The sequence below is a fragment of the Corticium candelabrum genome, chromosome 12 (genome assembly GCF_963422355.1).
Source record: "Corticium candelabrum chromosome 12, ooCorCand1.1, whole genome shotgun sequence".
In the NCBI taxonomy this organism is placed as follows: Eukaryota; Metazoa; Porifera; class Homoscleromorpha; order Homosclerophorida; family Plakinidae; genus Corticium; species Corticium candelabrum.
In genome coordinates this window covers 4578465-4599679 of record NC_085096.1, presented here as the reverse complement: position 1 = coordinate 4599679, position 21215 = coordinate 4578465, and the positions used below count along the sequence as shown (strand labels likewise).

General features: G+C 43.0%; 1 protein-coding gene across 1 annotated transcript; it reads left to right on the top strand.

The window, feature by feature from the left end:
* Positions 1-1706: 1706 nt before the first annotated feature.
* LOC134187957 (uncharacterized) lies at positions 1707-19107 on the top strand. Its single transcript, XM_062656138.1, has 8 exons — positions 1707-1790; positions 1879-1950; positions 2027-2106; positions 9634-10068; positions 12238-12654; positions 13327-13761; positions 15707-16123; positions 16801-19107. Exons 3-8 carry the CDS (start codon positions 2046-2048, stop codon positions 18873-18875), a joined length of 3840 nt encoding a protein of 1279 aa, XP_062512122.1. The 5' UTR covers positions 1707-1790; positions 1879-1950; positions 2027-2045; the 3' UTR covers positions 18876-19107.
* The last annotated feature ends 2108 nt before the right edge of the window (positions 19108-21215 follow it).

Here is a 21215-nt window from a genome sequence, read left to right as displayed (position 1 = left end):
CGCCCAAGAAATGGAGTTTCTGGCAAAGCTTGGCTATTCCACTAACATTTAGTTTACGTGTACCATTATCAGAATTTGAGATAATTACATACGGGTTTATTGACTGAGTGATGTAAGTAACTATATATGGACAGTTCCAGATAGTCCAACAACACGTGTGAAACCACGTGGACTTATGCACACGTGACAGCTAGCACAGGTGGTTTAGCAACCTAGCGAGAAGGAGGACTAGGCAACAGTAGGATCAGGCTTTTCTGAAATTTGATGGAGTGGCCCAACTCAATTTTGCACCAGTTATTACGGTTTACCCCAATTACAATACCTTAGCTAGTCTTACAAATCTATACTGTTCAATATGTTCAATTGTATTAGGGATGTTAAGAACTGATTGGAATCTCAGCAATGAGTCATTGCATCCACCTAATGTCTTTCAAATTGTATCGTTTCTAGAGGTGTAGTTATTGCAATTATGGGTTGCTGGAACTATAAGTCAAGAAGCTTTTCAATGTCACTCTGTTCCGCATTATAAACATTTTCCTTTTTAAGTAACTGCAATTTTACATTTTATCCGACTTGCAATTAAAGACTATGTGACGACAAAGACTAACTGCTCAATTGACAAGCAGGATTTTTTGTGAAAACAGCTGAAAATGTATTGTTTCACTTTGAAGAGCAGCTTCAAAAGACCATTTCTTTATGGGTTAGAGTTTTAATAAGATAAACAGACAACCATGTGACGTATAGGGACTTTTAGGAACAATCAGGAGTTCGTTTGCAGAAGAGCTGTAGAAATATCAATTTCTGTATTTTTCGGTAATTACTTGCATAGAAAGGTGCAGACGAAATGGAACAATGACTCTAATGGAAAGTTGGTAGTATACTCAGCGCCCATGCACTAAATCCATTATTACTAGACAACCAATAAACAACTGTCATCTAGGTAGTAAGCAACAGTCATTAAATTAGAAACATTTTTCCTCTTATTTTGTTGGAAACGAAGATGAATGTAAACGTTACTAAATTTGCGTTGTTGTTTCCAGCTCTCATATGACACAACAATAGACTCGACCCAGTCTCAATCTGCCCTCTTCATTCCCTTCCCTATTGTCAATCCTCCACAATCCAGGGAATGATGAGAGCGGCGTGAGAACAGGTTGAGTCTGACACAGCAGTCTAGCTATAGGCAAATTACAACTAGAGTATCTGCAAATTATATGAAAAATGAATTCAAAGGTTATCGAACTTTTTGCTGTCCATTGCTAAACGTTGAATTTATCTAATTGTGATTCTCAGTGTAGGCAGCAGGTTCAATGTGAACGGTACATGACTGCATGCAATAGGATTGACCAGCAAACACAGATACAATAATTATTTATTTGTGTTGAAAATCGGATACAAAGGAATAGTTTGTGTAACAGTATGAGGTAGGAAATGAGCAAGAAGTCTATAGCTAAATATAGTTTCAATTAGAACCTGTGCAATAGATAAATACAAAGCTTCTAAGAACCATGATATCCTGGAAGTTACTCTTTCTGGCAACAATAACAAAACCGCCACGACAGACGTCCATTATTTTGGTAGCTCTACACGTATATTGTAAGTTATAGGTGGAGACAGTGAGGACTGCCATTGGGCGAGAGGAACAAACGCAACGCCCACGTGCAAGCCAATAAAATATACGATAGAAGTACCAATCTTAGCCAGGGCTCAGTCATTTGGCGATTCTGCTGCAGCTGCGTCGTTCTGGCGAAAGTGCAGCTGTGAAAGCCACTAATTAAATCCCAGCCGAGGTGAGTCAGCAAGGATGCAGCTCTACAGAAGCTGGAGTGTGCTCTAGTTGCTGCTTGGACTAGACGTTGTTTTCCTTTATGTTATCAGGATCTCGTGGCTTTGGGCAAGCTCCCATCTTTGACCTTCGTCAGCTATTCTATCCTATCAGCTGGAAATCAGGTTTGGCTACTCAATAAACGACTTACTTACCGCGTGACATTGTATCTACATACTGACATGAGTGTTCTTTTTGTAGAGAAGACGGTTCAACGAAGATGAGACGTTACGCGTTACTTCTGGCTTGCTGTGTTGTCAACAGTGCTTTGGCATGGCTAGGTACGTTGTATCACGTATTAATGGCCAGCTTGCATTAGAGAACGTACCAAAGTGCGTTCACACACTAGAGGGACTAGTAAGAAGGGCATGGCCATTTCCGCGACGGCAGATATTGGTGTCTATCGAAGCTCTTTAGTTGCCTGAATGTTGGACCTGCAACGCGCGGAATTAGGAAAGTACCTAACTATGATAGCTAATAGCTGACTTCTAACTAAGCAAATACAGTCTGTTGGGGATGGGGTCATGTTAGATATGGAAGGCTATCTTGAACTCTGTGTGCTTTGGCAGTCTCCTTTGTTACTCTTTTGGTGTCAGATGAAAAATATTTTGATCCAGTGTTGGGACTAAACCCACTAACCATCTGCTGAGCAATATATGTTGTCCAACATGCAGGCCGTCTACATCCAGTAATGACTCTACACCTGGAGCTCCACGTAGACCCTGGGTATATTTTAGAGTAAACGTCAGCCTCGAATACAATACGCTAATGCCATCTAGCCTAGCTATCATCTTTTCCCTTACTACAAGCTTTCACAAGCATTAGATACCAAACATAACACAACACAATTAGGGCAGTCATATAACACCTATTACATCTACTAATTACGTCAGCAAGGTTACAAGCACAATCGAGTTATTTATGGCTTGTTGCCCATGTAGAATGTAACGCTGCAATTTGAAAAGTGGAAGAGGAGTGCAGGTGTTGCTGCTTCACATGACCTCTCCCATTCAGCAGCATTGCTGGGGTTGTTCTCCTTGTCGTCCTTGTCCTTACCCGACCACGCCCATACAATAATTACATGGTATGTGGTGTGTATGGCATTATCGACACCTCGGCCTCAAGGCTTATCACCTCGATAATTGAACATCGCCTCCAGCTGGATCAATTATCTCGTTGATAATCCCATGAGGCCTCGGGCCAATAAATGCCATAAACAGCTGCTACGATAACTAATACTTATTAGACACTCCCTATATCGGACGTTGGCGAACGGAAACCAGACGAAGATTTCTTGTATCTATGTCATGAATGTAGAGAGTAGTAACACGACGTGCTAGATTGAGCTTGATCACTTGGCGTATTGCTTGTTCACAGTGACAAAATAGAACTACCACTGCTTTTTCCGTATGTTGGACACGCCTATCAAATATCGGACAGCCGCATGTTTTGCTTTCGACGGTACCACAGTTCGCTGTCTGCACCTTGAAATAATAGGTACATGTCTCTTCTACTCGCAGTTTTAACATTAAATCTTTCGTGTAGGTATACACCCCGTGGTCGACGGCACACGTCATGCACGTGTACCTCTGTAGATACTTCTACCCACGCATTCTTTCTGTGCGTTCACACAAGCTAATTGGGCATAGCACTTGGGATCTGCTGACAAGTGTAGATCCCTACGTCAAGTTAGATCGCTAGATTGAGTGTGAACGCGCCAGACCTGAGTCTGTCTTCAGTCGGCGGTTTTGAAATCAGCGCGGAATGTATGATCTAAAGTTTTTGCTAAGATTATGTGCATTTATTGATTCTTTTGAGCGGACATCCAGAATCGACAGCAGAGGTATTGGAGTCCAGTAGCCCAGTCTAGTATTCCAGTCCAGCAATGCCTAATGATCAATAACTACTTAGATTGTGGAAACTAGAGGTGGTCTGTGGAAGTGAACTGTAGGGTAAACAAACACAGGTGGTCTAACGTACCTAACTCAGCATCTCATAGGGTGCTTTCACACGACGTTTCTAACCTAGGTTAACTCTAATTGATTTAGTTCCAGACGCTTTTTGACTAAAGCCTGGTTCACAATATTGACGCCGACGTCGACGTCGACATCAACAATAGAAATGAATCCAGCGTCGACATAGGCGTCAACATCAAAAGATGCCGCCGACGTCGAGGCGGTTTCTTTGAAGTTTGACGCTCAACTCAACGTCGGCGTCATATTGTGAACCAGGCTTAATTGGTCTTAGGTAATAGCTTGGCTAGCGCTAACCCTCTTGCAAGCTAGGCTGAAACTCGGTCGCTCCGCCTACAATTCGGTCGCTCCGCCTACAACTCTGTCGCTCCGCCCTCTGGGCATAGCAAAGAATGGCGCGTTTTCTAGAATGTGCTACAAACGCTTCAAAGCTACACGGGCGCGTCTTCAGTAGAAAAGGAGAAGGCAAAGAATAGCGCGCGGGCAACGAGAGGTTCCTTTTATTACTCTTCTAGGATTGCTGTGCAGAATGTACAACCAGATGTTGCTTGTAAAGATCATGTCTCTAGTGAGAGGACGAAACTCTCCAAACCTTTCAGACATTGACGGGACAACAATGACAAGATATACATAACTAGTATCTAGATTGGTTAGTGAGTCATTTCTGTGCTGTGTGAACGCTGCTCAGTGCTAACCTAGGTCAATTACCCAGTAATTACATGTTCTATATGGTAGTGTTTACTTAGCTAGCTTAATCTAGGTTAACCTAAGGTCAGTGTGAAAGCACCCATAGCATTCTCATTTTACTGGAGCCTGCCAACTGACACAGATCACTTGCTGAGTTGTTCATGTCTATAAATCTAGTGGCACCAAGTCAACACAGAAGTGGCATGCTTTATGTACAGTATCATGCAGTGTACTCTATTACAAAATGGCTCAGCTATGCATATTCTAAAGTGAACCAAAGGCACCATCCAGCACAGTGTTCCTGCTAGGATTTCAATCGGACAGGCTAAGGTACCTGTTCTCAAAGACTGATTCTAACTAAGAGGGCACTTAGTTGAGAACTAGCCATGCAACCTTTCTACATGGAGTCTGGAATCTAGTAGAGTACGTCATTTGGTTACTGAGCTCATGTCAAAGGCAATTATGGTATTTGCATTTGTAGTACTGTTGACTTAATACTCAGGTTACGAATACTAATAGTCGTATTAGTATTCTCATGTGTCACACTGAATGTCTTGGACATCCTTATGCCAACGTTAGCGTACAGCATAAAAAAACAGATATGGAAATCGATTGCCAACTCAATTCTGAGGCGTAGGAACTAGCGAGGGGGAGCTGAATCAATGGTATCATTTCAAACTGCCTTTCAATGGTTAAATTATTTGAAGCTAATAGCTGTTAGTGACCTCATAGACTGGCAAATAGTGGGGCTGTATAGAGCCTGTCAGCCTTTGCACCGGCGTAGGAACCGGGGGCTGGGGCTGCAGTCTCCTCGCTCAATGTAGGAATTGAAATATTTTGTGCTAGTGACTTTTGCAAATCTGTTGACGGTCTGGCAAGTGAGGTAGTTTTTGCTTACTCATGATGATGTCCACGTTACATGCTCCCTCTCTCCCTTCCCCCTCCCGCTCGTGAACATCTTTCTACCCCACTGCTCTAGGTTCCTATGGCTATGTCAATGATATATACGCTTGGTTTGTAAACAAGGATTCTTCATACTGTCTCATTGTAAGAGCTTTCTGAGGTGCTTTATTGCAAGAAGAACCTAGAATGTGTGAGGAACAAGACTGCACAAGAATAATGCAACAAGTCCGTTTAAATCACACTAGCTGATGACGTACTCTACTCAAACCACGCATGTACGTTACGTTACTTTGATGGTGAATGGACATCTCCTCTCTTCAACAAAGTGAGACGATGTCGTGCAGACGTTTAGACCTTCTGACGAGCCGTCTGCGGGAAGTTGTGTAGGTTTAATTTGAAGCTTGTTGACGTTCCTGTGGACCACTGTGGACGCTCACTCTGGTTTAGCTGTGTAAAGGCGCTCGGTCACCTGAGGTGTTGCTTCATCATTTAGGATCTCGTGACTTTGATCTGGTGTTTTCTTTGGTGTTTCCGCAGTCGTTGGATGAAGGAGTTTCACGCTCCTGTTTAGAACAAGCCTCTTTTGACTGACCAGACATGAACGAGGAGCCTGATGCTGGCTCACTACGAACGCGGCTCCCACTCTTGCCCCGTCTGTACTCTTACCACTTGACCTTGTTGCAGTAGCGGTTTTTGTCGGACTGTTGCTCATAGTACTGACGCTCCTTCCGTCTTTTGAGCCTCCCCGCTACTCCCTATGCGAACTTGGGTTGAAGCAGCCCGGTTAATTAACAACTGCCATAGGTATCTTGGTCTTCAGCTCCATTAGCAGTTGCGTTGCATGGGGACGCTTTCAGTTCTGCATGGCATGAGCGTGCGTGCTTAGATAGTTGAGAAGAACGAGCTACGGATATGTACATTGTTTTAACATTTGTACAGTGTAGCTGTGTCATTGTTTGTACGTTTTGCGCAGCAAGACCGTTGGACTGAGTGCAGTCGGTATTTGATATAGTGATGTGAAAATACCACTCTTTGGAGACATCGGTCTTAGACAGCTGGAGAATGGCATATTCTCCCTAACTATATCTGCCTCTTCTGGGACTCTGTATACCGTGCAAAACAATGATTTAATTGTGACAGTGACTGACTTGGCTGTTTCATATGGAAGTAGAGAGACCTCGACATACTTGGAGTAGTACTAGTAGTCCACGTCTTCCGTGTCATGATGTCTGTCCCGATCTTTATCCATGGTCTCTCTTGGATAGCTCATGTTGTGGGAGTGCATGGCTCCTTGACGTTGGGTCGTCTGTAGTGGAGGGAAATGGCACATTTCCTGATGTGGTTTTATATATTTCTGCTCATGCACGACCAATTGATGCTCGAGCTCTCTCTTTTGTCAATCTGACCCTATTGTCTCTTATTAATGACTCTTATCATCTGGTTACAGAAAGAAACAGCCGCATTGACCTTGTTCCCCTTGAACAGAATGCTGTCACTGGAATATGTCATCTCTGATTGCATGAAACGGTCGTAACCATGCAGAGGCGTAGGAATGGCATCCAAGTTAGGGAGGCCAACCCGAATGCCGTTATTGGAGCTCTTGGTTTTTTCATTCATTCAGGGGCCATGGCCCTGCGTCCCCTGTGGTTTCTACGCCTATGGTAATGCGTGTAGTACTTCCTTGCCATCCTAATTGTATCATGTGTGGACAGCATTTGGAGCCGTGGCCTGTTGAAATTTCTCCTTCCTTGCATCAGTCATGGGTAGAGACGTTTCCAATGCATAAACCATTACTTCTACGTCTGCGGTAAGGCATGGGCATAGCTTGACCTCTAGAAATGGGAAGCTAAACTTCACAATGCTCCGAGACATGCCCACGTTTATGGAAACACCCATATATATTGACATGTAATTGACTGATACTGTAGAGTAAGACTAGGAAAAGTGGCTTTGGTTCCCGCTCGTCTTTACAGTCCACAATGTTTATGACCACGCCTAGAGAGAGAGAGAGAGAGTGTGTGTGTGTGTGTGTGTGTGTGTGTGTGTGTGTGTGTGTGTGTGTGTGTGTGTGTGTGTGTGTGTGTGTGGTTGTTACATACTAGAATTGTCAATATATCCTACAAATCCACAAAGATATATCCTTGGGCAATTGCATGCTTTATTAAGTTTTGCTAATGACAGTGGCGGATCCAGAGGGTTTCCGTGGTTACCGTGGAAACTCCCTTTCCTGACCCTTCTTCTACACACTAGTCTACATTTCAGTTCTACACTTCAAACCTTTCCACTTGAAATTACAGTACTTTGTGATCGCGTTCAGTATCGTTTACTCTGGTCTGGCATTTCAAAGCAATCTGTGTTACACCACAGCTACAAGTCAGAAAGATTCAACCAAAGTTCATGAAGTTTAGTATCGGATCCAATGAGTTCTTAAAGAATCGGAAATCGAAAGAGACAGATTGTAGTGTCTTCTGGAAGTCACGAAATAACGTCATTGTTTGCAAAAATGCATGCGTTCAGGTCTTTCCCCGAGGTACGAAATGCTTTTCTTTTTGATTTCTCATTGCCTAGAACACTTAAAGGAGAACTCCCACGATTTTCAAGTTGGGGTCAGATACCAGTCCCTTCCATAAACCGACAATTCGAAGGGACATAGGTTTTGTGCGCGACATCTTCACGGCAGGAGAAACGCCGAAAGAAAGGGGCGTGTCGGGTAAACGAGGTACACGACGTCATTGGCGCAAGCCACACGCGCATGCTATCGGGTTAGATGCAGTTGCGGACGGATTCGAACGCATACGCGTTGTTCTTTTCTGTCTGGTGTTCGACCTTACAGTTTCGAGCCAGAGTACGGACCTACTCAGCGTGACATCAACGTAGTTGAATACATTGACGGCCATGACGGCAGACAGATCACCGGTGAAGATCTGTCTGATGAGAACAAAAATCGAGTTGGGAACACTGCTTGGTACAGCTGCAACAGGTGTTCTGTAATGCCTAGCGTAGCTGAGTGCTTGTGCTGCCAGGAAGTGGACGAACTAGGGTGTAGGGTGGAAGCTTCAGGATCTGATCTGTAATTATTACGCAGCATGAGAACTTTCTTGCTGTGTGTCTCAATGAAGACGTTCTTCGAACAGCTGTAGTCTTAATGACCGATTGTCGACAGGATCCCATCAGAGAGCCACTAACTTCTAGGCGAATAGCACCTAGACGAACTTGGACAGGCTTTTCACGCAGGCTGCTGCGACTGACTGTGTACAGGTAATTTACCTGCTGGGTGCACGAGAGGCTGGGCAAGGGTTACAGACGTGTCATTTCAGCATGCGTTGTAGGTCTCAAAGTGATCCGAACAAACCCGGCTGTTCTTTGAGATAGGCGGATTCACCAGACGTAACTTTGCTAGCCATGATTCTAGCAAATCTGGCTTCTTGAGAGGAAGCCTGAAGAAGCTGACACCTCTGGCGATGTCGCTGCTGTTGTGGCTACAGCCAATGGCAATGCAGTGGACCATTTCACGTCGAATAAGCCAGGTAGATAGCACGCCTTGTGCACCACACGTGGAGGTCATGCACCAACTGCGTCATCAACCACGCCTACGCTAACACGCCCTCTTTTTGCGGTGCTTCCCTACGTTACAGAAGCAATGGAGGGAACTCAAAGTTTTCCGAGTGCAGTCAAGATAAAAAAATCTTGTATCTGACCCCGACTTGAAAATCGTGGGAGTTCTCCTTTAATTAGTTTGTTAGTTGAGGTAAACGGATAATGATTTGAAGCACGCCAGGAACTGTTGGGTGCTTTGATTATGGCTAGTCCCAAGTTCTCTATTTTGTTACTCTACAGGAGGATCTTAGGAACGCCATTAGTAGCATGCAATAGTCAAACCACGTGACACCTGCACCAGCTTATTTGCTTGCTTCGTTGACATCCTACTATAAGTGTGTCTGCATGGGTTTTTGTCTTTGTTTTTATGTTCACTTGATTTAGCTGTTTGCATGTGTGTCTGTCTTTCTGTCTGCTAGCCTGCGTAGTCCTATACATCCTTTTGTAACTTGGTATTACATTACAGACAGCATGTGTCTCTTTGTGTTTGGCTGGAGTTGTTCATGTATATGCACTAGTACATAAACATGCCATGTGTGGTTTCAGATATTTTGCGTGTTATTGTTTGTAAGAGTTTAATTATTCAGCTGGTTATTATTGAATGTAAGAATACTTGACATCTTGTGATCTTACCATTTGTGCGTCTAGAACCTAACAGTGGAGTTATCAACTTGGCTTTGAGAAAACCTGCAAAACAAAGCAGTAATTTCAATTCTGCCGCTCTTGCTAAGAAGGCTGTGGATGGTAACAAGGATGGACGTTGGAAATCTGGTTCTGTGACTCACACAAGAAACGATTATCAGGCTTTCTGGGAAGTTGATTTGATTGACGAATCGGAAATTTCGACTGTCAACATTTTCAACAGAATCGATTGCTGCAGTAATCGGCTTACAAATTTTTACATCAAGTTTTATGACTATGCGCACGGTCTTGTCAAAACATTGTTTCATGGATCTAAGACACAAAATCTGTATAAATTTGGCCTAGTTCCTTCTATTGTGGCTCGCTATGTACGAGTACAGCTTAGGTCTCGAAACTACTTGTCTTTGGCTGAGGTTGAAGTCTATGGCAAAGTTGTAAAACGTAAGAAAGTTTAATGGTTGCCTATGTCACTTTTCAATTAATGTAATGACATTTTGTCTTTATGTTTTGTGTATTCGTTTATTTATTTTGTGTATATGTTTATTTACTTTGTGTATTTGTTTGTTTATTTACTTTGCGTATTTGTTTATTTTTTGTGTATTTGTTTATATGTTGTGTTTATCTAACGAAATTGCTCTCGTTTCTCTGAAAGCAAACAGGAACTACAGTATGACAGCAATAGCTAGCTAGTGTGCTTGCTATTCTATCAGACTATCTGTCAGTCACTTTGTTCATCTGCTTGCTTGCCTATTTATTACTGCTTGTATGAGGTCGGTTTACAATATGACGCTCGACACCAGCGTGGCGTAGCGCAACGTAAATTAATTAAGTAGTGTAACTGAGCGTTCAGCGTAAAATAGAAACGTTTTGTTCCGTGACGTTCCGTTTGTGGCAAGTCAAATCCATACGTGCGAGCGTGCGTGCGTGCGTGCGTGCGTGCGTGCGTGCGTGCGTGCGTGCGTGCGTGTGTGTGTGTGTGTTTGTGTGTGCCTTGCTCCTTACAACATAGATACTAGATACATGCCCCGTCCTTCGTACAGGCAAAATACTGTAGTGTTCTGACCGAGGAGACGCAGTCTGGGCGTACAGTCTCTGTTGCGAGGTCCCGGATGTCCTGAATGAATTCCAATCTTGGTCTTCTCGCTTTTGGTAGAAATCGACACACTCTTCGTGTAGGGCTAGGAGCAGGAAACGCATAGGTTGGATTTGGTGCAAATGTAATTAGAATTTGAAGAGAAACGAAGCGCTACAAATGTAGCTTCAGTCGGCAAGAAATATTCGACTACTCGAAGCTTTGCGAAGGACGACGACACGTACAGCCTACACAGGACTCGTGTGGGCGTCTGTTGAAATAAACTGGAATGTGTAGCGTTTGCGTCATCGTGAAATTTTACGCGGGTGTCGATCCCTCGAGAGGACTCTGTGCAAGTTTTTTTTAAATTTTGTACACAAGCGTTCTCCTTTGTGTGCGTGCCGATTACGGTCGCGAACGGACAATAGGCGTGGCCGAGTATCGCGAAATATGGGAAAACGGATAAGTACACACGCAAATAAAAGTCGCTGAGGGTCCGCTTCGGAAAGAAGTTAGCCAGACTGTCAGAGCGTCTGCTTCTGGGTACATCAGACCTATTAAGATACGCTTGTCAACGCTCCTTGCCGGACGCTCAATTGTGAACACCCCAGTAGCTAGGCAACGTTCAACCGCGCAGTGTTCTCGCCATTACCGTCAGTACCGTCAAAATGACGGTTGGGAGGGAAAGGGACGTTTGGAGCGGGGAAAACAGCATTTATTGACGGTTGGGAACAGCATTGGAAAGCCTTATCAAACATAGTGTGGGATGTTTTTCTTCAAGATTCATCACGGAATTAAAGACATTAGCGGTCTTGATGGTCCCAAAGTTGCTACAGAACAATACATATTCTCATGTCAGACACATATGATACAGTAATCTTAGGGAGTGCATGGTCTCCTTGTTGGTGTTTGAGGTGAATTCCTGTTGATCTTTGACACAAGAGGTGCTAATGATACTGTGGTTGCAGCAGGTGTTCTACTAATTCCTGTTTATCTTCAATCTCATGTTTTGTACACCCTTACTCTTTTAGGTCAGCTCACAATTCCAGTTTTGATTAATTAAGTCAACTTGTCATTGTAGTAATCTATTGTATTACCCGTCTGTCTGTCTGTGTTATGTTTATTAATTAATTTCAATGAGGTTTATTCAACAATATCTGAGTGGCAATTATATTGAATAGTCTTCCAAGCATGCAGTAACTGCAGTATATACACGCTGCCATTCTGACTCTAATAAAGTTATAGCATGATGTCATTATCATATATGTCAACATCAAACATTTGATGATGTCATTAATTGACGTCATTATATTTAATGAAGTCATATTGACGGTTGGCAAAAAATTCTGACTAGAACGCTGAACTGCATGCGTCCAGTTGACGTTACATTACTCTACGCTATACGCTTATGTTGACCGTTAGATTGTGAACAGGTCTTTATAATAATATGATACTGCAACAAGCTGTCTAAAGAGGGATACTTTCATTATTTTTATGACAATGAACTTTGGTCGTGTGTAAATCTATTGATTCTCTAGGACACAGAAACGTCGCCATTGGAAAGCCTGCTAGTCAAAGTTCTACATTCCGTCATCCTGCAAACCCCATTGCCTCCAAAGCTGTCGATGGCAATACAAACGGCATCTTTCCCGCCAGGACTACAACACTCACAAATGGAGACAACAAGGCTTGGTGGAAGGTGGATTTGCAACAGGAATACGCAATAACGGCAGTTATTTTGTATAATCGGATCGACTGCTGCAAAGACAAGCTGCAATACTTTGATGTCATATTGTTTGATGGAAAGGGGAATGTGGCCAAGAAAATTTCACACGGAAAAGGAGTGAAAGATGTCTTCCCTTTTAGAATCGTGCCTCCAATTAATGCTCGATATGTTATGGTCCAACTCAGAACTAGAAACAACTTGCAACTGGCTGAAGTACAAGTCTTTTCTGGTAAGATTTTGTGGTCTCTAATAGATGAATTTATTTCGAAGTAACGTTATCTTAATTGAATAGAATGATTCAGGAATATGGCGCGTAGCTCTCGAGCGGTAGGGGTCTGCGGCAGCTCTTGAGTAGGTTAATTCAATTATGATAACGATATTTTATTGTATCCTAAAACATAACCAGTATAGGCAGTTTCCGGAGTTTTAACGAGTTTGAGGGTGGAGACAGGCTAAATCCAATCTGTTTTAAAGACCGCTGAGTGAGGTCATTTCCTTATCAAATTAAGGTTATGTAAAAACATAGAATGCGTTCTTCTGCAGAGCTACGTCCTGGTGGCATTCCACACTTCTCTTTATAGCATACCGTTCTTTACTTTATGCTATTATGATTCTCATTTTCTGTGACTACACGTACGAAGGCTAGCAATGCAATCGTGTAAAGTGAAACCTAGCTAAGTAGTCTTATATAAACATAACATCCGGCCTATTTGCTAATCATTTCTTGGTAAGTCCCACCCCTCGCTTACGAGTCTACCTAATTCGTGAACGGACTTTGTAGTTATATGGTGTCTAGGTTTCAGATATTTTGCCTGTTATTGTTTGTAAGAGTCTAATTCAGTTGGTTGTTATTAAATGTAAGAATAGTTGACATCTTGTGATCTTGCTGTTTTGCGTCTAGAATCTAATAACGAAGTTATCAACTTGGCTTTAAGGAAACCTGCAAAACAAAGCAGTAATTTCAATTCTGCCGCTGTTGCTAAATTGGCTGTGGATGGTAACAAGGATGGCCGTTGGAAATCTGGTTCTGTGACTCACACAAGAAACGATTATCAGGCTTTCTGGGAAGTAGATTTGATTTTCGAATCGGAAATTTCGACTATCGACATTTTCAACAGAATCGATTGCTGCAGTGATCGGCTTACAAATTTTTACATCAAGTTTTATGACTATACACACAGTCTTGTCAAAACATTGATTCATGGATCTACAACACAACGTCTGTATAAATTTGGCTTAGTCCCTTCTATTGTGGCTCAATATGTTCGAGTACAGCTTAAGTCTCGAAACTACTTGTCTTTGGCTGAGGTTGAAGTCTATGGCAAAGTTGTAAAACGTAAGAAAGTTTAATGGTTGCCTATGTTACGTTCTCTTAAGTAAATGGCTTTTTGTCTTTATATTTTGTGTATTTGTTTATTTATTTTGTTTGTCTAACGACATTGCGCTTCTTTCTCTGTGAAATCAAACAGGAAGGAGAAACTACAGTATGACAGCAGTAACTAGTGTGCTTGCTATTCTATCAGACTATCTGTCAGTCACTCTGTTTATCTGCTTGCTCGTCTGTTTATTACTGTATATATGGGCTCGGTTTACAATTTGACACCAGCGTGGCGTAACGCAACGTAAATTAAATAGCGTAACTGAGCATTCAGCGACAACTAGTAGACATGAAACGTTTTGTTCCTTGACGTTCCGTGAGGCTCCGTTCAAATAGACTCGAGCTCTATTTCTAGCGTTGCCCATGCAGCGTCTCGAGTCAGCGTTCAACCAATAGGAAGTAAGCTGCTTCACCACATGTAAGGCGCGTTTCCAGTGTACCGAACGAAAGCCGGTTGATACTGAAAAGGTGATAGGCGTGGATGAGCAGGTATTCTAGTTTGTGGCAAGTGAAATCCATACGTACATACGTGCGTGCGCGCGCGCGCGCGTGTGTGTGTGCCTTGTTCAATTGGTTAGAGAGTGCATTTGGAGAATGAAAACATCCAGGACCTTGCAGGGTTGCAGGTTCAAGTCACCATGATGGCGAGCTATGGCATAATTTCCTTTACGCAAGAAACTTATACTCAATTGCTTCTCTCGACTTAGGAGTATAAATGAGTACCTGGTCATTGACTGGGGTGGGCATGGCTTGGCATCATGCAAGTAACATTATGCAGCAGACGGGTACTTGGGGCCTTGGTGTCTAGTTCCAGAGCCCCGCCATTGTCAATGCCCCTGGATGACTCCGGCCAAGCTCAAGGTGGATTGTAGCCCTGGCCCTAAGCCTCCACGTAGCTCATGGAGGCCCTGTCTCTAGAGGCAGTGGGCTATCTCCGCAACTGACATTTAAGGTTGACGTCATTCACGAATGGCGTGGAGGGCTTGACATTTGTCCATTTTTTGTCCATTTTGTCCGTATGCCTTACTTCTTACAGCACAAATACTAGATAAATGCCCCGTCCTTCGAACGGGCAAGATACAGTAGTGTTCTGACCGAAGAGATGCAGTCTGAGCGTACAGTACGTCGCGTGCAGTCTCTGTTGCGAGTTTCCAGATGTGCTGAATGAATTCGAATCTTCGTTTTCTCCGGCAGAAATCGACACATTCTCCGTGCAGCGCTTAATGCAGGAAACGTGTAGGTTGATTCGGTGCAAATGCAATCAAAATTTGAAGAGAAATGAAAGCGCTCCAAGTGTAACTTCAGTCGGCAAGAAACATTCGATTACTCGAAGCTTTGTGAAGGACGACGACACGTAGAGCCTACACAGGACTCGTGTGGGCGTGTGTTCGAATAAATTGGAATGTGTAGCATTTGCTTCATCGTGAAATTTTACGCGGGTGTCGATCCCTCGAGAGGACGCTGTGCAATTTCTTGAATTTTTTACGCAAACGTTTTCCTTTATGTGAAAGATTACGGTCGCGAACGAACAAAAGACATGGCCGCGTATCGCGAAATATGGAAAAACGGATAAGTACACACGCAAATGAAAGTCGCTGAGGGTCCGCTTCGTACGGAAGTTAGCCAGTCTGTCAGAGCGTCTGCTTCTGGGTACATCAGACCTATTAAGATACGCTAGTCGACGCTCCTTACTGGACGTTCAATTGTGAACACCCCATTAGCTAGCAACGTTGAACTGCATGCGTCCAGTTGACGTTACCTTACGCTACGCTTAAGTTGACGGTTGGATTGCGAACAGGTCTTTATAATAATATGATACTGCAACAAGCTCTCTAAGGAGCAATACTTTCTTTATTTTTATGACAATTAACTTTGGTCGTGTGTAAATCTATTGATTCTCTAGGACACAGAAACGTCGCCATCGGAAAGCCTACTAGTCAAAGTTCTACATACCGTCATTCTGCAAACCCCATTGCCTCCAAAGCTGTCGATGGCAATACAAACGGCATCTTTACCGCCAGGACTACAACACACACAAATAGAGACAACAAGGCTTGGTGGAAGGTGGATTTGCAACAGGAATATGCAATAACAGCAGTTATGTTGTATAATCGGATCGACTGCTGCAAAGACAGGCTGCAATACTTTGATGTCATATTGTTTGATGGAAAGGGGAATGTGGCCAAGAAAATTTCACACGGAAAAGGAGTGAGAGATGTCTTCCCTTTTAAAATCGTGCCTCCAATTAATGCTCGATATGTTATGGTCCAACTCAGAACTAGAAACTACTTGCAACTGGCTGAAGTACAAGTCTTTTCTGGTAAGATTGTGTCGTCTGTAATAGATGAATCTTTTATGCACGTATTTTGGCAAAATTGTGTGTTACTGCTATCGCATTTGCAGTAGAATTTCCTTTCTGCGGTGTAAGAATGTTCCTTTGTGTGCATCACACAACAGCTAGTAGGAACAAACCCTGTACCAAAGATGGCAGACATCATATAGACATGTCATGTCAACAGCACATTGTACGTACAAGACAACCAGAGATGCTTGATGATACCGCAGGGAAGTGACCCTACTGCATAATTGCCAGTATCGTTGGAAATATTTAATTAAGAACTAATGTCTCAACTACCAAGACTTCCTACTAACGTATTAACATAGTAAGAAATACTGACTGAACATTTGTGTGTTGTGCTGTTTGGCAACCCGTATCTTCTCCTTTCTTTTGTTTCTTTCTGTTTTGTGTGTTTGGTTGTTTGTTGTTTGTCTGTTGATTTGTATGCGAATAGAGCGGTTGTTGTTCATTGTACGTTTACGTGTAGTACCATGTATCGTTTATCTCTTTCATGTATATCTGCTTGAATGCAGCTGCTAGTTCTAACGTTTCCGCAAGCATACAACGTCGTTTACTATTAGTTCAATTTCATGAACATAGACAAGATGGAAAGTGTAGGCTATGATTACCAAAATCGTAAATTTGTTATTTGCTACTAGAAAATCAAGAATTCCCACCGCAAAGTCTGAGTGAAGTTAAAGAGTTTTGTGCCACCCTGCCAAAAGCGGATAATACCATCACGGCCATGGCTATGCACAAAAAGGAAAGACAAGTTACAGAAGAGGGAATCATAATTGTAAACGAAGGATTGGCTATGGAAGCCCAAGTGATGAAGTTTGCTAAAGCTAAAAATCTCAAAACAGTGGAAGATATGTGTGACAAAATCGACGCGTCACAAATTGAACAATGCAAGAAGGATTTGTCGTCAGGTACCGATGATGAATGTGGTCGAGTTCCCAACGTTGACAAGTTCCGTACTATTGACGGAAAGTGCAACAACAAGAGGTTTACGTCTTGGGGTGCACACAATACACCATTTCTTCGTTTTCTACCAGCAGCCTATGGAGGAACAGGATATAATGAACCGGTGACGGAACGCGCAGGGGAAGAACTGCCTACTGCCAGAAGAATCAGTCTTGGAATTCATCCCGATAAGTCAATCACAGACAACGATCATAGTTACATACTGATGCAATGGGGTCAATTCCTTGATCATGACTTTACTTTGGCTATGGAGAGCAGGGACGACATGGAATGCAGTAATAACTGCAAGACGGCAAACAAAACATGCTTCAACATTCCAATCGAAAGTAATGATCCACAGTTTGGTACGCAGGCTGGTTTTCCAAGAAAATGTATTCCATTAATTCGCTCGGCACCATCGCCAGACAGCTGCCACAATGTTATCTTTCCTCGTGAGCAAGTCAACGAGATCACGGCTTACATTGATGCCTCTAACGTTTACGGATCTGACGAAGCACTTGCCGAACGCCTGAGAACAAACTCGGGCGGACTTCTGAAAACCAACTTTGACGGTCAAAGTTTACCATTTGACTTTAGCTGCAATCCTAAATCTAAGGATCCAAAGAAGAAATGCGAACCCAGTCCTCCATGCATGGGACCGATCTGTTTCTGCTTCGTAGCGGGCGATCGACGATCTACAGAGCAAACGTTTCTGACGACGATGCACACTTTGTGGTTGCGCGAGCACAATCGTATCGCGCACGAACTAAAGAAGATCAACCCAAACTGGGATGACGAGAGACTCTATCAGGAAACACGAAAAATTGTCGGAGCTCTTAATCAAAGGATCGTCTACAACGAGTACGGCCCCGAACTACTCGGCCGTGAAGTTTTCAAACGACTCGTTCCGCGGTATGTCGCATACGACGAGACCGTCAACGCGGGCATTCTCAATGAATTTGCGACGGCCGCCTATCGCATGGGTCACAGTCAACTGCGCAATAGTTTAGAACGTCGCAACGACAACTACGGCCTGATCGACACGTTTAGATTTCGTGACGCATTTTTCCAACCTCATCGTTATTTCCTAAATCGTGATGGCACAGTTAGCAACGACAACTTTGAGAACTTGTTTCGTGGACTTCTTGAGCAAAATTCTCAATTCATCGATCGCTTCGTGTCCGACGAACTCACCAATCACTTGTTTGAACCTCGCGACAACAACGGTGTTCAAACAAATGCGGGAATTGATTTGGCGTCACTAAACATTCAACGTGGACGTGATCACGGATTGCGTCCATACATCGATTATCGCACCTATGCTCTTACCAAGCTCAAGCAAATGGATATTCCCATACCCGTGCCACTCATGTCGGAAACAAATAAAAATAAAATTAAGGAGGTGTATGGATCAATCAATCGGTGTGACTTGTGGGTATGCGGCTTGCTGGAGACGCAACTTGAGGAAGCATTCCCTGCTTCAAAACGCACTGGTGGGCAGCTTGGTCCGACGTTCTCGGTTATTGTCGCAGAACAACTGATTCGTGTGAGGGACGGGGATCGATTCTTTTATCAAAATCCGGGCGTTTTTACATCTCAACAACTCGTACAAATAGAAAAAGTGACTTTGTCTGCCGTCATTTGTAGCAATTCTAAGATCTCAACCATCCAGCCTAATGCATTCGTAGATGCCAACAAGAACAACGCTCGTATCCCATGTTCACGTGTGCAGAGTCAGCGTTGCATGGTGTTCAGCCCATGGAAAGGTTAGATCTTGAATTTCAGGGAAAGACTTAAGTCACTGGTTGACTTTGAGCTTCGCTTTACTGCTTTTTCTGTCTGTTGTTGCTTAGTCAGTATGATTCGTTTAGTTTGATGTGTTGGAAGTGACAGTTGCAGTGAGTGTAGTTGCTAGTGGCTGCGTTGAATGGACAAGAAACGTAGAGAAAGCTGAATTAGATTGTTGATTTAGAATGTATTAAACATGCAAGTTGAAACGTAAATTTGTTGTGTCTCTCAGTTAGTAAAAGCGAATTCTTCCCAAGAAACTGTGTACAATAACAAAGTATTGCTTGTCTGGTTTCTTAAACGCCGCATTTGCGTAGAAATGTTTCATTAATTAAAGGAGCACTTCACCGGTCCGTGCAACTCTGACTCCGCCCTCGGCCGCTAATCGTTTCTGGTCACACATCAAGTTGGGAAGTTTGGCGCTATCTCAGAGCAAACTTGATAGCTGAGCATTCTACTAGGGCCAAAAAACAAAAAGGTACGTGGCGGTTTTTCAAATAACGTCTACTAAGTGCGAGTTTCGTTTTACCGCTTCACGTACACTTTGATATTTGCTTAGACGGAAGTAAAACGTGCATTCGCATCACTAACTCACCTTAAATCTACGGCGAAAAGCTCACCTACGGCGATGGTTCGGCTGTAGAACGAAGGCATTTGGTGTCACGTGATATGTCATGTGATGTATATTTCCGTGTTTTTCGCATCACGCAAGCTGTAAGTATGGTCTTTTTCTATGGCTTCCTTTGGCAGAAAGAAACACGGAGGGAAGCGCATAGGCCCGAGCGATTGGAAGTCGTTCAAGACGATTCATGTGCAGTCTACAACGTATGAACGGCCGAGTCGCTTGAGAGATGATCTGGACATGAAGTAAATGGACGCTGTAGTTGATCACTTGCTGTCAATCTATTGGTCTTGCAAGTAAGAGTTCGATTTATGTACAAACTCTGAAACTAGCTATCGATATGGCACGTGTACGATATATTGCAGCTGCAAATCCGTGCAGCGCTGCAGTGTGACAGAAAATGGAGAAGAGGAGTCTGAGAGTAGTGAACTGGAATCACCGAAAGGCTACCAACACTTCCCAGTGGATTCGGTAAATTCCTACGCGAGTTGTTACAATGTTGAATGGGGCCGGATTACATTCCTGTCACATACTCTAGTCTCAGGAACAGAGTTTTCAATCATTAGTGTGTTTATTGTCGTGTCTCAGTTGAATTTGTACGTAGCTATACGTAGTGTGTTCAATTATTTATCTGTGCTTGTATTATGCATTCATGACAGTGACTTTAACCCCAAGCGACACTGAGATAACTCTCATTCTGACCAGCCTTCTCCAATTGCAACAGTGTTCGCTCAGTTAGATCAAACTCAAATGAGTGCAGTTGGTAATCGAATAGCTATAACACGCTTTTCTGTTTCTGTTTCAGTGGTAGAATTCGAAGTGCAGACATCAGGCCCATATCACCAATTGGCAATTCTGATAGTGAGGTGGAGGAGACAATGGCTAACAAATCCCTCACAACAGATGAGTAAGACCAAGGCATCATTTTAGGCCTAATATCAAAACACAAATTTCTTTCCTATACACCTACTTTATATTGTTAGTTGTATATATAGGTACGAAAGATTGATGTCAACACTGAATGATTCTGACAGTAATGATGATGATGATGATTGTGATGATGATGATAATGATAATAATGATGACCATGATGATGATAATGACGATGTTGGAAATGATAACACCAACAGGTTGGTACATGTATGGTCAATAATATGGCTATGGCAATGACATGTAGGAGTGTATGTATAGTATTTGTCTAACGCATATAACTTACTTTCGAATTGTACACACATGCATGAAAGGTCGATTGTTTGATACAGAGATGTTGACCCAGGCTCCGAATACCACAATGAGGAGTTTGATGAATTGGATGCGAGTTTCCTGAATAAACTTGGAAGTCTTCCAATAGGCAATAGCCCTGCTCCTGCAGTTTTATTCCAATCTGTGGCCTACCAGTCAGCTCAACCTTGCACTATACATAGAACCACTATCGAAGAGGGCATTGGTGACAGGCGTGTTATCTGTGATGTTGACTTAGTAGTCCAGCTCCTCGGGAGTACATGCCACTTTCCTGGATGTCTTGATGTCATTGAAGTGACAAAAAGCATAAGAGGGTGCGCTCTTTCATTGCAGTGGCATTGTTCCCATGGTCACAGTGGTAAATGGAGTAGTTTACGGCAAGCCTATAGTGAAAATGCCTATCCTTTTTTGTAAACAACTTACTCATGGCAGCAGGCATTCCTATTTTTGGCAACAACT

Bases quoted from the DNA above. Each gene is read 5' to 3' on its own strand.
- LOC134187957 (XM_062656138.1), top strand. From the start codon at position 2,046: ATGAGACGTTACGCGTTACTTCTGGCTTGCTGTGTTGTCAACAGTGCT. The intron at 10,069-12,237 runs GTAAGAAAGTTT...TTGATTCTCTAG, and splicing joins CTATGGCAAAGTTGTAAAAC to GACACAGAAACGTCGCCATT. The intron at 16,124-16,800 runs GTAAGATTGTGT...ATTTGCTACTAG, and splicing joins TGAAGTACAAGTCTTTTCTG to AAAATCAAGAATTCCCACCG.